The sequence below is a fragment of the Salvelinus fontinalis genome, chromosome 23 (assembly GCF_029448725.1).
Source record: "Salvelinus fontinalis isolate EN_2023a chromosome 23, ASM2944872v1, whole genome shotgun sequence".
In the NCBI taxonomy this organism is placed as follows: Eukaryota; Metazoa; Chordata; class Actinopteri; order Salmoniformes; family Salmonidae; genus Salvelinus; species Salvelinus fontinalis.
Genome location: NC_074687.1, coordinates 37,165,018 through 37,181,338, shown reverse-complemented (window position 1 = coordinate 37,181,338; position 16,321 = coordinate 37,165,018). Strand labels below are relative to the sequence as shown.

Genomic DNA, 16,321 nt, shown 5'->3' with positions numbered 1-16,321 from the left:
AGATTTCATGTCCATCACGCTCTTTTAAGCAGTAAATAAAATCCACACAGAGAGCTGCACTTCAATCATGATTTTAATGTAGTGCCCAGTATGTCCAGTTCAAATAATGTATCCAACCGTGTGTAATTACATAGGGTGAGAAATAATTAAATGGTCACATTCATTGCTTTACTTTATCCCTATGAGGGGTTGCTCTTACAACTAGTGTATGAAGGTAGGCCCTACCCTCTTTTTACAAATACCCTTAAATGCAGGCATTTTAGAGGGCACCATCTCTGCATTTTGCTGCCATAGGCTATTGCTGTCCATCCTTCCAGTAAGACCCTCCTTAGCACTTAGTATCCTCCAGGAGGATTGTTTGTCAGGACTACTCATGTGTGCCTGGCACGACCGGCAGGCCTCTTGATCAAATCTATGATTGTTGCGCAACCGTGCGCACACACACACAAACACAAACAGACACACTCTTAGTATTTTACACACACACACACACACACACACACACACACACACACACACACACACACACACACACACACACACACACACACACACACACACACACACACACACACACACACACACACACACACACACACACACACACACACACACACACACACACACTGTCCCCCTATCGGTCCTGCAGGATCTGACAGCTCCTCCCTCTGGGTTAAATGGGCCGCAGTAGGATGGCCAGCTAGGGTCGCTTGGCAGAGATAAAAAGAAAAGCCTGTTTTGTTATTTTAAGAGGCAAAGAGTGGTAAAAGTAAGCCGTTTTTCACATTAATTACTTCTTTGGGGGATTTCATTTGCAGGGTTTTTTTGGTATGCGGAGGATTTAAATTTCCTAACTTATACTTGACATCAAATCTAGTATCTGCACAAGATGATAATCATATATGCTCAGAGATTGTAAAAACAATAAATGAATGCAATATAATGGATTCCAGAAGACCAGGGTTACTCTAAACCTGACGTTTTTGTGTTATTGATTTCGACTTGCTCTGTATATTTTCCTGATGTTCTTTTTAAATACCATACACTGCAGTAAATCATGCGTACTATAGGCTTACTGGTGCTTGGAACTTCTGAGATTGAATTGCTAGTGGTCAGCCAGTCGGAAAATCTGTCCTCACCTATTCTATAAGTAATGGAATGTTTAATATAAGTAATTTAGCGATTATTCTCTTAAACAAGGCATTCCTTTCCTCCCCATGCCAGGACCCCGTTTTCCTCATTCCTATACAGTGCAAGTGATGCGTCAGTGGACGCGCCCACTTGGACAACGACCCAACTCTCCAGTATTTATACGGTGTAACGGGTTTACGCACAGACTCTAACGAGGATACTCGAAGATAAACGATACTCCAACCCCAGTAATAACATAGGGATGGAGTTTGGAATTTCAATTAAACTTATCACTCAGTGAGACAAATTGTAAAATAGTGAGAGTTAGTGAGAGCCTAACTATTTTGGCTGCTTTAACTCTGAAAGTTTTCGTTTGGGTGATTTCGACTCCGAGACGGTTCGCGGTACATAGAGAAGCAACTGAGAGGTATGCATACAGTATGTAGACTAGGAGGCTTTCATGGGTGTTGGATAACGCATAAGAAAATGAATAGCAAAATCGCAAAATATCAGATGCAGTTTTTTCTGATCATTCAGACTGACCTTAACATTACTTATTAAATAGTTATATGTATATAGAACATACATCACGAACGCATATGTTAATAATAGATTCATAACTCAAGTACTGTATCATGTGGCAAATTATTTTAAAACAAAACATATTTGAATTATGCCTACAGTTAAATTCTGTTGTCATTGTGTTTTAGCTTTTGAGTTTTACTACTGTTGCCTTCAGTTTATCTGACCATAGACCTTTAAGGCCAAAGTTAGACTGAAGAGACTGTGTTGTGTGCAATTTTGTGGGTTGGAGGTCCGTTTGTACTGAAGATTTATTGTGTTTACGGTCACATAAGTTCATGTTGAGGCCCGGAAGAAACAGATAAGCAGGATGTAGTCATGATTTAACAATGTGTGACACTGTGTGTGTGCGTGTTGTGGGTGTGTGTGTGCACGCGTGTGTGTGTGTGAAGGGTGTGGGCACTCCACCTACCCTCTTTTTCATGTCAGCTCACTAATGATGACACTCTTCCAGGATAAGGACCCAGCTGTAATTAAATTTCAGTTTTCAAACAACTGGAGGAACTGTGACCAGGACACTAACAAAAGCAAATTTAGTGTAAAAGAAGTGCAGGGACATTTGCAGTACCAGGTGAGAATCCATGATGTAAAAACATAATGGGCTATTAATGACAACAAAATCTCTTTTGCGGAACATCTGCATGTTGTATTGTACACGGCAATTAAAGATATTGTGTTAACACGTTATCAACATGAGTAATTACAGGGTGACTACAGAAGTACAAGAGCAACTTACATTTTAACTGACAAAACAAATGACACATATTGAAGGACTGCGTCTTATTGCTTTTTCTTTCTTACAGGACCTCTGCTTACAAAGGTAGTAGCGCTGCAGTAATGGAAGAATCCTCGCAAGACTATGACAATTACACCTACGATTATCTGGAGTATGGAGACTTGGAAGAAGAAAAGGTCAAAGGTGGATACTCTCAGAAGGAGGCTATGCACATCATATCAGTTATCATATATAGTATTTCCTTCGTGCTCGGTGTCACTGGAAATGGAATAGTCATATGGGTGACGGCATTTAAAAGCAAACGGACAGTGAACAGTATATGGTTGCTGAACATGGCTATAGCAGATTTTGTGTTTGTGCTCTTTTTGCCCTTCTCCATCGACTACGTTCTTCGAGACTTCCACTGGTCCTTTGGGCTGGTCATGTGTAAACTCAACTCGTTTGTGTCTGTGATGAACATGTACGCCAGTGTGCTCTTCCTCATGATTCTCAGTCTAGACAGGTATGTCTCATTGGTCCACCTTAGCTGGTCTCAGAGGAGTCGCACTATACGGCGAGCCTGGATCGTATGTGGCTGTGTGTGGGGGGTGTCTGCTCTACTGAGCCTCCCTACCCTGATATTCCGTGACACTATGCACATACATGGCAGGGTGGTGTGCTTCAACAACTTCAATGTCCAGGATGGACATACAGCTGCTATGATACATATCACGCTGGTGGCCGTTCGTACAGCAGTGGGCTTCTTACTGCCCTTCAGTGCCATCTGCGTGACTGGAATTCTCCTGGCAATCAAAGTCCACCAGTCTGAAGATTCTGTGCGCCTATCCAGCTTCTCTAAAACAGTTTCCGCTGTCATTCTGGCCTTCTTTTTTTGCTGGGCACCGTTCCATACCTTTAGTTTAATGGAGCTTTCGATGCACTCTTCAATGTTTCTACATACTATTCTGAAGACAGGCTTTCCTCTTGCTACTAGCTTAGCCTTTTTCAACAGCTGTGTTAACCCTCTCCTCTACATGTTGGTGGGCAAGAAGGTTCGCCAGCTCCTGAAGCGCTCGTGTCTGGACATCACAAAGAGTTATCTGCGGGAGCTCAGCCAGTCCATCTCTGCAACTGAATCGGTGACTGTAGCAGACATCAGTCCTTCAGACATCCCTCCACCAGAGGAGCCCACAGAATCATCAACTGTATGATTATAATGCAGTACTTCCTAAACCCACAGTTACCTGTAAAGCAGAAATCAACAAGAACTGCTATTTTACCTTTGAGAGCCAGCCTGACCATTATTTTACCAGATGTGACTTATTTTATATTCTACTTCAGTGTAACATTTCTGCTAGTTGTTTTAGTTGGATATTTCCAAGCAGCAATTACTCAGAGTGCCAACTTCTGTTGACTGTAAATTGCCCTCAGTGGAAAACCTGAGTAAAGTCGTGCACTAAAAGTATTACTTGCACAGGGAAAAAGAGGTAACTTTAATGATTTGAAAGAATAATCTGATCCTAATTACCCCAAAAACAAATAGGAAAGTGGGCCAACCATCCCCACAGCCTCTGGAACAGGAATTAGTAGAAGCAGATCTACCATTTTCATAAACACTTTGTATTTAGATTTCGATCTTTAAACAAATCCAAGTTTAACCCTGATGGAAATGTGCAAATCTCAGTAGGCCTTCTCTTTCCCTTAGGAATATATTACATTGAAAAGGTATGTTTTCCTTTCTAAGCTAATTTCCTGTTATAGTGTTCTCTGTTATTATACACTATAAAAAATGCTGGGTTAAAAACAAAACAAACATTTGGGTAAATATTGGACAGAACACATGTTGGGTTATTTTGACCCAGCAAGTTGGGTCACAAACAACCCATTGTTTTATTTAAAAGAGAAAGGTTGGGTTGTTGATGCTCGGTTATTGAGCTATGATCCTCCGGGTCAGACCAGAAGACTGGAGGCTTGACTTAGTAGGGGTGTGGTTTTTAGATAGTTATTTTTGGCCACATGTGAGGGCAAATGTCATTCCGGTTAATCTGTTCTGTTTTCTTGTCATCACCTGTTAAGGTTGAGCACTAACACTTTTCAAATCAAGTCAAATTTTATGAGTCACATGCACAGAATACAACAGGTTAACGTGAAAGGCTTACTTACAAGCCCTTAACTGACAGTGCAGTTCAAGAAATAGAGTTGAGAAAATATTTACTAAATTAAATTAAATAAAAAAATGAAAAGTAACACAATAAAATAACAATAACAAGGCTATATACAAGGGGTACCGGTACCGAGTCAATGTGCAGGGGTACAGGTTAGTCGAGGTAATTTGAACATGTAGGTAGGGGTAAAGTGGCTATGCATAGATAATAAACAGCGAGTAGCAGCAGTGTAAAACAAAGGGGGGTCAATGTAAATAGTCCGGGTGGCCATTTGATTAATTGTTCAGCAGTCTTATGGCTTGGAGGTAGAAGCTGTTAAGGATGGCAGGAAGCTTGGCCCCAGTCATGTACAGGGCCATACGCACTACCCTCTATAGCACCTTACGGTTGGATGTCGAACAGTTACCATACTAGCCGGTGATGCCACCGGTCAGGATGCTCTCGATGGTGCAGCTGTAGAAATTTTTGAGGATCTGGGGACCCATGCCAAATCTTTTCAGTCTCCTGCAGGGGAAAAAGTGTTGTCGTGCCCTCTTCACGACTGTCTTGGTGTGTTTGGACCATGATAGTTTGCTTGTGATGTGGACCCCAAGAAGCTTGAAACTCTCGACCTGCTCCACCACAGCCCCGTTGATGTGAATGGGGGCGTGTTCTGCCCTCATTTTCCTGTAGTCCACGATCAGCTCCTTTGTCTTGCACACGTTGAGGGAGAGGTTGTTGTCCTGGCACTACACTGCTAGGTCTCTGACATCCTCCCTATAGGCTGTTCCATTGTTGTCTATGATCAGGCCTACCACTGTTGTGTCGTCCGCAAACTTAATGATGGTGTTAGAGCCACCCAGCCGTGCTTGGCCACACAGTCGTTGGTGAACAGGGAGTACAGGAGGGGACTAAGCACGCACTCCAGAGGGGCCCCAGTGTTGAGGATCAGAGTGGCAGATGTGTTGTTGCCTACCCTTATCATCTGGGGGTGGCCCGTCAGGACATCCAGGATCCATCTACAGAGGGAGGTGTTTAGTCCCATGGTCCTTAGTTTAGTGATGAGATTTGTGGGCACTATGGTGTTGATTGCTGAGATGTAGTCAATGAACAGCATTCTCACATAGGTGTTATTTTTGTCCAGGTGGGAAAGGGCAGTGTGGAGTGCAATTGAGATTGCGCCATCTGTAGATCTGTTGGGGCAGTATGTGAATTGGAGTGGGTCTAGGGTTTCCGGGGTGATGTGGTTGATGTGAGCCATGACCAGCATTTCAAATCACTTCATGGCTACCGACGTGAGTGCTATGGGGCGGTAGTCAATTAGGCAGGTTACCTTCGCCTTCTTGGACACAGGGACTATTCACTTCCATGCTGGGTTGACTCAGCAGATGTCTTTTTAATGTAATCCATAGGTTATTTTCAAGAGGCATGGCTTTCATGAGAGTAAATGTCATTCCTGTTCATCATGTTATGTTTGGTACACTTATAATAAAGACATTCCTTTAATATTTTTGTACATTACATATTTGAATATGAAATTAATAACATTATTTAACTATCCAAACATTGGGATATGCATCAGCACTTGAACAACTTAATTTATTAAGCTACAAAAGTGTCACTACTCAACCTGAAGGTATACACACAATACAACAGAACAGATTAACCGGAATTATTATTATTTTTAAAAACTTTATTTAACCAGGTAGGCTAGTTGAGAACAAGTTCTCCTTTACAACATTTACCCTCGTGGGTGGCCAAAAATATCTATATAAAATCTACGCCGCTACTAGGCCACGCCTCCAGTTTTCTGATCTGACCCGGTGTTTTTAACCCAGCATTTTTTCGAGTGTATGGCTGGTGTACACAAGAGCCAAATTCTATTTGGCCTTTATTTCCTTCTCAAATTATAATACATCTATAAATGAATCACTTATGTTTACAGTACATTTTCAAATAGTTTTCACATTGCTTTCACTGTGTGGGAATTTGCAATCTATGAGGGAAATTTGAAATGCAATTTATTTGTTAATTCTAATATATTTGAGTCAAAGGAATACAAAATAAATCCAATCCCTTATCTTTATTGGTAGTGTGTTTAAATATTTATTGCATCTGTTATAGGGAAGCAGTGCCAGGAGTGCTGCTATATAAAGTGGTGCTCAATCTCCAGGGAACTAACAGGATATTGCCTGTAACCTCATTAAGGTTAGAGTACACTGAGGATGGAATATACATACCACATGCGTAGTTGATCAAAGAAGAATACACAAGAAGACGTGAACATCTAATACGCATTCAATTATAGCTAGAGAGTGTGTTGCCACTCTCCACTCTCAAATATGTGGATTTCCAATATATCACTTAATCCTAACTGCTGTCTTCCTGAAGTTCAGTCCCGTTGTTGTCAATGTAAATGTTATTGGTAAACAAACCCAGATGAGTTGAGATTGGTTGGGTAATGTGGTCCACATCTGGAACCATGGCCTGAGGAAACATCAACTGTATCATTGTTGTATTAATCACCCCATTTCTTCTGCCAATACCTTGACACAACACTTGGAATAGAGGGCTATAGACATTTGATTCAGATTAATTTATTAGGCAAATGAGGGGTGTTGTTGAAAAATAATCTGGAATGAATGAAACCAGATTGGGATTTTTGGACACCTAATTGGGGATTTAAACTGAATAGAGATAGGAATGAAAAGCCATTTTATAGTCAATTGCATCTCAGGGAAGCAAATCCAGTTGCATGTCGTGGATGGAAATGAATTGCTCAGCTAGGGAGAATGTCTGAAGTTCTCACATGCAAAGAAATCAGTAGACTAGTTTACTTCTAATTACAGATTTATAAAAGACTAGTAGTTCAGCTACTACTAATTTACAGATTGGAAAATACTCATATCATTTATTTGTATTTATTTATTTTTATTGAACCTTTATTTAACTCTGCAAGTCAGTTAAGAACAAATTCTTATTTACAATGATTTTTTTATTTTATTTTACCGTTATTTTACCAGGTAAGTTGACTGAGAACACGTTCTCATTTGCAGCAACGACCTGGGGAATAGTTACAGGGGAGAGGAGGAGGATGAATGAGCCAATTGTAAACTGGGGATTATTAGTTGACCATGATGGTTTGAGGGCCAAATTGGGAATTTAGCCAGGACACCGGGGTTAACACCACTACTCTTACGATAAGTGACATGGGATCTTTAATGACCTCAGAGAGTCAGGACACCCGTTTAACGTCCCATCTGAAAGATGGCACCCTACACAGGGAAGTGTCCCCAATCACTGCCCTGGGGCATTGTGATATTTTTTTAGACCAGAGGAAAGAGTGCCTCCTACTGGCCCTCCAACACCACTTCCCAGCAGCATCTGGTCTCCCACCCAGGGACTGACCAGGACCAACCCTGCTTAGCTTCAGAAGCAAGCCAGCAGTGGTATGCAGGGTGGTATGGCCTACCACAAGGCAAAAGGCCTGTGGGGACAGGGGCTGGGATTAAAAATACATTTTATTAAAATATAGGACAAAACACACATCACGACAAGAGAGACAACAATACATATTGAGAGACCTAAAACAACAACATAGCATGGTAGCAACACATGACAACACAGCATGGTAGCAGCACAACATGACAACAACATGGTAGCAACAATGTTTATTGTTGAGAGTCTGTCTTCACTTTTTAGGTACTGAATGCATCCCCATAGAGATATGGTAATGTATTGACCAAATGGCAACATTTTAGGCTACATTAGGATGATGCTTTCAAGACAACTGGGAATTTGGAAAAGAACGAGGTCAAAGCCTGACGTCGGTTTTTTTCAGGTTGGAAAATCGGAGCTCTAGAAAGATGCCCGAGTTTCCAACTTGGAATTCCTAGTTGGATGACCCGTTCAAAACGATTTTTCCCAGTCGGAGCACTTTTTTTCCGAGTTCCCAGTTGTCTTGAACGCACTGAAGTCGGAGAATTCCGAGTTCCCAGTTGTTTTGAACGCGGCATATTTTACGGGAATTACCAAATCGTGTCGCATTTGAATAGGGAAAGTGCGCAGTCAGTGGTGTCCATTGGGGTACTGCCGATGCTAGTGGCAAGGTAAGGACTTGCAATGACTGCTCTCGTGTTTACATTTTAAAAGTATAAGAGGAATGTGATATTTGAATGTGTTTTGAAATCCATCATGACTAGTTTAGGACAAAGCACCACGAAGTACGACGGTTGTAAAAATAGATAGCTAACGTTAGCGGTTTAGTATAGATGGGTCATGGCCATAGTAAAATAAAGGATCAGTGTTGTCAGGGATAGCAGTTATGCATTCGCAAGCTGTTGTTTTCTTATCATAAATACGCAACTGCTATGTAGCTTTACAAATAAATATGCGAATGATTACCTTATAGCTAACGATTGCTAGCCATTTACACAGCTAACGTTAATCTTTTTATTCCTGTCTAATCTGAGAGACGGGTTAATGCCAAATGCATCACTTGCGTACTTAGCGTATGTCTGAATACACAAGCAATCTTTATACACAAATATCAGGTGATGCTGCTTGCTAATATGGAAGTGATTGCACTTTCTAAATGGCAAGTAAAGTTGATGAAATGACCTTTTTAGTTGGCTATTTTACCTGTACATATTTTCGTTTTCAGCATGTTGCGTCTACCTGGGATGAGTCGGGCTCTCGGAGTCGCTCACTCTACAGGGAGCGTGGCAATCACAAAAAATGGTAGGCCTCATAAATTTACCAACAGTATTAATAATATCATGATATGTTATTATACATGAAGGAATAAGATGTGAACAATTCGTATGGCACATGTGCCCATGTTGTCCTTGTTACTTTATTCTTGTAACGGATTATCTGCAGGATAACAGAATTGCCAGCGTTTGGCTGGAATGGTGATATCCGATCTGCTCAATTTAGTGCAGGTGGTTTGTTAAAAGGGCCTTTTATTGTGATGGCGCACTACATAATTCATTAGTTCAATTTGAAATTGGGATAATAAAGTCTATGTCATTGTGTGAAATACAAAGAGTAAGATGGAGGGTGGTTTTTGATACAAGGATGTAGACTGTGTTTTTAAAAAATGTATGTGTTTATAGTTCACAACGCAGCTACAGCAGCAGCCAGTAACCTGGTGGAGGTATTTGTGGATGGGAAGCCACTCATGGTGGAACCAGGAACCACAGTGCTGCAGGTAGTGGGGGCTCTAATCACTAATATTTGACAAATTCGTGACTATAGAATATAATGTCTTGTCAGATGTTTATACAGAGTAACTGCTTTGGCAATTACGCTAGACTTTGATATCTTGTTTTAGGCATGTGAAAAGGTGGGAGTGCAGATTCCTCGCTTCTGTTACCATGAGCGCCTGTCAGTTGCAGGGAACTGTCGGATGTGTCTCGTGGAGATCGAGAAAGCTCCAAAGGTATGTTCTTATGGGTTATTGAAGCTTTTCAATTGGCTGGCATGTACTTGTACCTTTGTTTATGATGTACACTCTTATTCTAATATTAACACATGCACATCTCTTTACAGCCAGTGGCAGCATGTGCCATGCCAGTCATGAAGGGTTGGAACATTTTAACTGACTCTGACAAAACAAGGAAAGCTAGGTAGGAAGAATCACCTGCAAACACATTCCTTTTTCATTACCTTCTTATTTGGTAATCATCACCAGTACTATAGCATTTTTTTTTTACCCTCTTCTGGTAGAGAGGGTGTGATGGAGTTCCTGTTGGCCAATCACCCTTTAGACTGCCCAATCTGTGACCAGGGGGGAGAATGTGACCTTCAGGTAAAAATATGTCATCGTTGTTTCCTAGAACTTCTAAATCTCCTCTTGAAGAGGATAGTAATGATGAGGATTCATCAAGTGAAAGGAACTGGTAATGAGGTTTTTGGCATTGGACTTGTAAAAGTAACATGTTTTTGCCATTGTGTGCTGACTGCAGGACCAGTCCATGCAGTTTGGCAGTGACCGGAGCCGCTTCTTGGAGAGCAAGAGAGCTGTGGAGGACAAGAACATTGGTCCTCTCATCAAGACCATCATGACCCGCTGTATCCAGTGCACCCGATGTGTCCGGTGAGTCAGACTAGTAATCATGGTCCACCTTGGAAGGATTAATTATACTAATCATTTCAAAAGGGGACCGATATCTATGTGCTAAATAATGTTTTCCATCTTTGCAGCTTTGCCAGTGAGATTGCAGGTGTGGAGGATCTGGGAACCACTGGAAGGGGCAATGACTTGCAAATTGGCACTTATGTGGAGAAGATGTTCATGTCGGAGCTGTCTGGGAATGTAATTGACATATGCCCTGTGGGAGCACTGACTTCCAAGCCGTATGCCTTCACTTCCCGTCCCTGGGAGACCAGGTATGTGCATTACAGTATGTTGTTTTGAATACAATATAAGCCAGCTCTTGAAATGGAATCCAAGTAGTATATAGACCTTGTTGGTTATCAACTAACCTTTCTCTCCTCACAGAAAGACTGAATCCATTGACGTGCTGGATGCGGTGGGCAGCAACATCGTGGTAAGCACCCGGGGTGGTGAGGTCATGAGGATTCTGCCCCGTCTCCACGAGGACATCAATGAGGAGTGGATCTCAGATAAGACCAGGTAAGCTGAGGACCAGCTCATGTCAAAACCACACTGCTTTCCCTTGTCTGTCTGAATTAACAGTGAACTCATTCTCTCCCTCGATGGCAGGTTTGCCTACGATGGGCTGAAGCGGCAGCGCCTCACTCAGCCCATGGTGAAGGATGCGTCTGGACAGCTGGTGGCCACTTCCTGGGAGGATGTGTTGACTAGAGTGGCTGGGGTGGTATGTGATATTTGTGGCATATTGAACGTTTCTGTTTACAGTCGGACCTTCCTCCATGTAATGTGGGTGGTGCACAATTGGCCCAGCGTCGTCTGGTTTTGGCCAGTGTAGGCCGTCATTGTAAATAAGAATTTGTTCTTAACTGACATGCCTAGTTAAATAAAAGTTCAATTAAAAACAATTTTTAAAAAGTTTATCAGCAATGAGAGAACAGTTTATCCACAGTGTTTCATGACCTGAGATGTAGTTTGATCTGTTGTGATTCATGCATTTACATGTTGATGTTCTTGTGTTTGTGTGCAAGTCTTTTAAATGGTGTGTAGACACGAGTAGCCTATTACATCAGTGTTTACTTTTGCAGTTGCAAGGAGCCCAAGGCACCAGTGTAGCGGCCGTTGTAGGAGGGATGGTGGATGCAGAGGCTCTAATCGCCCTGAAAGACATGCTGAACCGCTTGAATAGTGACAGCGTATGTACTGAGGAGATCTTCCCCGTGGCTGGGGCTGGGTAAGGCAAGGCTGAGCCTGAGGGGAATACAGTGGTACAGAGCTAGTTAAGATAAGATCTCAGTGGAACATTCCTGATTTGGGTTCTATTTACTATAGTTCTGACCTGCGCTCAAACTACCTACTGAATTCCCGCATCGCTGGCATTGAAGAGGCTGATTTGCTGCTCCTAGTTGGCACCAACCCACGCTATGAGGCACCACTTTTCAACGCACGCATCAGGAAGAGGTATAGTTGGGATGGGATTTAAGTGCTGACAAAAATCACTGGCATCTCAATTAGCATGTAAACTGTCAGAGCTGTGTGCAGCATCCAGCTCCTGATTTATGCACTCTCTTTAAGTGGAAACTATAAATCTGAAACATGTTTACACCATTGAGATGACTGGTATGCATGCTTCATGTTGTACCCTGGGTAGTTGGCTTCATAACGAGCTGCAGGTAGCCTTGGTGGGGCAGGAGGTGGACTTGACCTACACATACGATCATCTTGGGGAGTCTGCTAAGGTCCTGCAGGAAATAGCTGCTGGGACTCACCCCTTCTCTAAGGTAGTCATGTATTATTTACAGATCTCTCATGGTCGGCCACTTAGTGCTGTCATTGAGAATTTGCTACATCAACAGTTATTTAAAATCTCGTTCCCAGGTTCTTGCCAAGGCAAAGCGTCCTGTAGTGGTGTTGGGCAGTGGTTCCCTGCAGAGAGAGGATGGGGGTGCAATACACGCAGCAGTGTCTACCATTGCTCAGAATGCCCGTGTCAGCAGTGGAGTGGAGGAAAGCTGGAAGGTTCTCAATGTGCTTCACAGGTAATAACTACTACTGTACTTGATCTCACATTTAGATTGATGTAGAATTTGTTTTTATTAGTTTTCACAGCAAATCTGTATTTTTTTGTTGTTGTCTGTTTCTTACTACAGGGTGGCCAGTCAAGTAGCTGCGTTGGATCTTGGGTACAAGCCAGGCGTGGAGGCCATCAGGAAGAATCCTCCCAAAGTCCTGTTCCTCCTTGGGGCCGATGCTGGCTGCATCACCCGCCAAGACCTGGCAAAGGACAGCTTCATCATTTATCAGGGTCAGCAAAGCTCCTCCACAACAGAGACATAACACTATTCTTTGGTGTGCAGAATTTCAACAATAATATCCATGATCTTTAAGTGAGTCTTGCGCCAGACTGAATGTCGTTTTTGTTTCATAACTGTACACAGGGCACCATGGAGACGCTGGGGCGACGATGGCTGACATCATTCTCCCTGGAGCAGCGTACACAGAGAAATGTAGCACCTATGTGAACACTGAGGGGCGTGCCCAACAGACTAGGCTGGCTGTGACTGCTCCAGGCATGGCCAGGGAGGACTGGAAGATCATCCGTGCCATATCTGAGGTAAACTACTGGTTCACCGCACTTATCAGTCAGTGAATGTGTTCAGTAGCAATTTCATGACTTAACTGTGTTGGCGTTTTTCTATAGCTTGCTGGACTGACACTGCCCTATGAGACCATGGATGAGGTGCGTGACAGATTGGCGGAGGTTTCACCCAACCTGGTGCGCTATGATGACGTGGAGGAGGCTAACTATTTTAAGCAGGCAAATGAACTGGCCAAGGTCAGTTGTAACACTATATATATATATAGTACACTGCTCAAAAAAATAAAGGGAACACTTAAACAACACAATGTAACTCCAAGTCAATCACACTTCTGTGAAATCAAACTGTCCACTTAGGAAGCAACACTGATTGACAATAAATTTCACATGCTGTTGTGCAAATGGAATAGACAAAAGGTGGAAATTATAGGCAATTAGCAAGACACCCCCAAAAAAGGAGTGATTCTGCAGGTGGTGACCACAGACCACTTCTCAGTTCCTATGCTTCCTGGCTGATTTTTTGGTCACTTTTGAATGCTGGCGGTGCTCTCACTCTAATGGTAGCATGAGACGGAGTCTACAACCCACACAAGTGGCTCAGGTAGTGCAGTTCATCCAGGATGGCACATCAATGCGGGCTGTGGCAAAAAGGTTTGCTGTGTCTGTCAGCATAGTGTCCAGAGCATGGAGGCGCTACCAGGAGACAGGCCAGTACATCAGGAGACGTGGAGGAGGCCATAGGAGGGCAACAACCCAGCAGCAGGACCGCTACCTCCGCCCTTGTGCAAGGAGGTGCACTGCCAGAGCCCTGCAAAATGACCTCCAGCAGGCCACAAATGTGCATGTGTCAGCATATGGTCTCACAAGGGGTCTGAGGATCTCATCTCGGTACCTAATGGCAGTCAGGCTACCTCTGGCGAGCACATGGAGGGCTGTGCGGGCCCACAAAGAAATGCCACCCCACACCATGACTGACCCATCGCCAAACCGGTCATGCTGGAGGATGTTGCAGGCAGCAGAACGTTCTCCACGGCGTCTCCAGACTCTGTCACGTCTGTCACATGTGCTCATGTGCTCAGTGTGAACCTGCTTTCATCTGTGAAGAGCACAGGGCGCCAGTGGCGAATTTGCCAATCTTGGTGTTCTCTGGCAAATGCCAAATGTCCTGCACGGTGTTGGGCTGTAAGCACAACCCCCACCTGTGGACGTCGGGCCCTCATACCACCCTCATGGAGTCTGTTTCTGACCGTTTGAGCAGACACATGCACATTTGTGGCCTGCTGGAGGTCATTTTGCAGGGCGCTGGCAGTGCACCTCCTTGCACAAAGGCGGAGGTAGCGGTCCTGCTGCTGGGTTGTTGCCCTCCTTCGGCCTCCTCCATGTCTCCTGATGTACTGGCCTGTCTCCTGGAAGCGCCTCCATGCTCTGGACACTACTGGACACTACGCTGACAGACACAGCAAACCTTTTTGCCACAGCTCGCATTGATGTGCCATCCTGGATGAGCTGCACTACCTGAGCCACTTGTGTGGGTTGTAGACTCCGTCTCATGCTACCACTAGAGTGAAAGCACCGCCAGCATTCAAAAGTGACCAAAACATCAGCCAGGAAGCATAGGAACTGAGAAGTGGTGTGTGGTCACCACCTGCAGAACCATTCCTTTTTTGGGGGTGTCTTACTAATTGCCTATAATTTCCACCTTTTGTCTATTCCATTTGCACAACAGCATGTGAAATTTATTGTCAATCAGTGTTGCTTCCTAAGTGGACAGTTTGATTTCACAGAAGTGTGATTGACTTGGAGTTACATTGTGTTGTTTAAGTGTTCCCTTTATTTTTTTGAGCAGTGTATATACAGTATACAATAATATTATATACACCCACACAAAAGCCTCTGTCTTCCCTGGAACTCCCTAAAGAATATTGTTATTGTTCTTCTTAGGAAGTAGGAAAAATAGTTGGCCTGAGGAAAACCTATCCTATGAACATGTTATTTTTTACATTTTTAAACACACTCTCGTGCCTCGTGTCGGCTCCATATGGTTAATTAGGTTGTAAACTAATGGTCTCTGTCTTCTCCCTCAGGCTGTGAATCAGACCATCCTCACAGAGCCTCTGGTTCCTCCACAGCTCACTGTTCGAGACTTTTACATGACAGGTGAGGCAGGCCTACTGACTCTGTCTTTTCTTTACTACTGTATGTGAATGTTGTGTTAATCTCTCACTTCTCCACAGATCCTATCAGCAGAGCCTCTCAGACAATGGCTAAGTGTGTGAAGGCTGTAACAGAAGGAGCCCAAGCTATAGAGGAACCATCCATATGCTAAAGCTCTGTTTTCAGGGTCATTCCTCTAAATGTAACATGTCTATCCAACTCTCACATACTTGCAGAAATAACCAACCACCTACATATATCCATAGACATGCCGTACAGTGTCATTGTAATAGATGCCTGTTCAACTCTCACACACCTATAGAAATAATTTGCACACCTACAATAATATATTAATGTATGTCGTAAAGTCAATGCAATAGATGCAGTACCTAATACAATTCTCACTTTAACAACAGCTGTGGCACATCCATAGAAACATTTATTATGCAGTAAAGTTATTGTAATAGATGCCTATTCCATTCCTAACTATACGCACAACTTCCTATGCTATAGTATACACACAACTTCCTCATACCCTTAATGACCAAATGCAGTACAAGCACCTTTCAGTCTTCCAGCTGACAACGGCATAGATCATTTATTTCCTCTATGTATATTACCGTACCACTGTGAATTGTGTATAGATTGTATTTTCCCCAATGATTGAGAATACGCTGCTTTGTAGATAATGTATACAAGAATAAATGTAATAAATCTATTTTTCTTCATTAGGAGTCAATGGTAAAGCACAAACTCTTCTTAATTTTTGGAGATAGAGCCTGAATAGAGCCATTGGTCAGCACAATCTAAACTGTAGCACAGTTTATATCGGTGATCACAAATATTTTTATTACACTGTTGAAATAGATTAAATGTAC

General features: G+C 42.9%; 2 protein-coding genes across 3 annotated transcripts; both read left to right on the top strand.

Moving 5' to 3' along the window:
• Positions 1-1,349: 1,349 nt before the first annotated feature.
• LOC129821235 (chemerin-like receptor 2) lies at positions 1,350-6,658 on the top strand. Of its 2 annotated transcripts, XM_055878658.1 has the most exons (3): positions 1,350-1,558; positions 2,168-2,284; positions 2,517-6,658. In XM_055878658.1, exon 3 carries the CDS (start codon positions 2,551-2,553, stop codon positions 3,637-3,639), a length of 1,089 nt encoding a protein of 362 aa, XP_055734633.1. In that variant the 5' UTR covers positions 1,350-1,558; positions 2,168-2,284; positions 2,517-2,550; the 3' UTR covers positions 3,640-6,658. The 2 variants fall into 2 exon arrangements, with proteins under 2 accessions (XP_055734633.1, XP_055734634.1); XM_055878659.1 differs by lacking the exon at positions 2,168-2,284.
• A 1,918-nt stretch (positions 6,659-8,576) lies between these two features.
• Positions 8,577-16,171, top strand: LOC129821234 (NADH-ubiquinone oxidoreductase 75 kDa subunit, mitochondrial-like). Its single transcript, XM_055878657.1, has 19 exons — positions 8,577-8,681; positions 9,236-9,312; positions 9,690-9,784; positions 9,908-10,015; positions 10,126-10,202; positions 10,303-10,384; positions 10,542-10,672; positions 10,780-10,965; positions 11,078-11,212; positions 11,303-11,417; positions 11,779-11,924; positions 12,023-12,151; positions 12,342-12,471; positions 12,569-12,729; positions 12,841-12,995; positions 13,129-13,304; positions 13,392-13,526; positions 15,374-15,446; positions 15,524-16,171. The coding sequence occupies exons 1-19, from the start codon at positions 8,668-8,670 to the stop codon at positions 15,613-15,615; spliced, it is 2,217 nt and encodes a 738-aa protein (XP_055734632.1). The 5' UTR covers positions 8,577-8,667; the 3' UTR covers positions 15,616-16,171.
• Positions 16,172-16,321: the final 150 nt, after the last annotated feature.

Bases quoted from the DNA above. Each gene is read 5' to 3' on its own strand.
- LOC129821235 (XM_055878659.1), top strand. From the start codon at position 2,551: ATGGAAGAATCCTCGCAAGACTATGACAATTACACCTACGATTATCTG.
- LOC129821234 (XM_055878657.1), top strand. The intron at 9,313-9,689 runs GTAGGCCTCATA...ATGTGTTTATAG, and splicing joins CGTGGCAATCACAAAAAATG to TTCACAACGCAGCTACAGCA. The intron at 10,385-10,541 runs GTAAAAATATGT...TGCTGACTGCAG, and splicing joins GGGGAGAATGTGACCTTCAG to GACCAGTCCATGCAGTTTGG.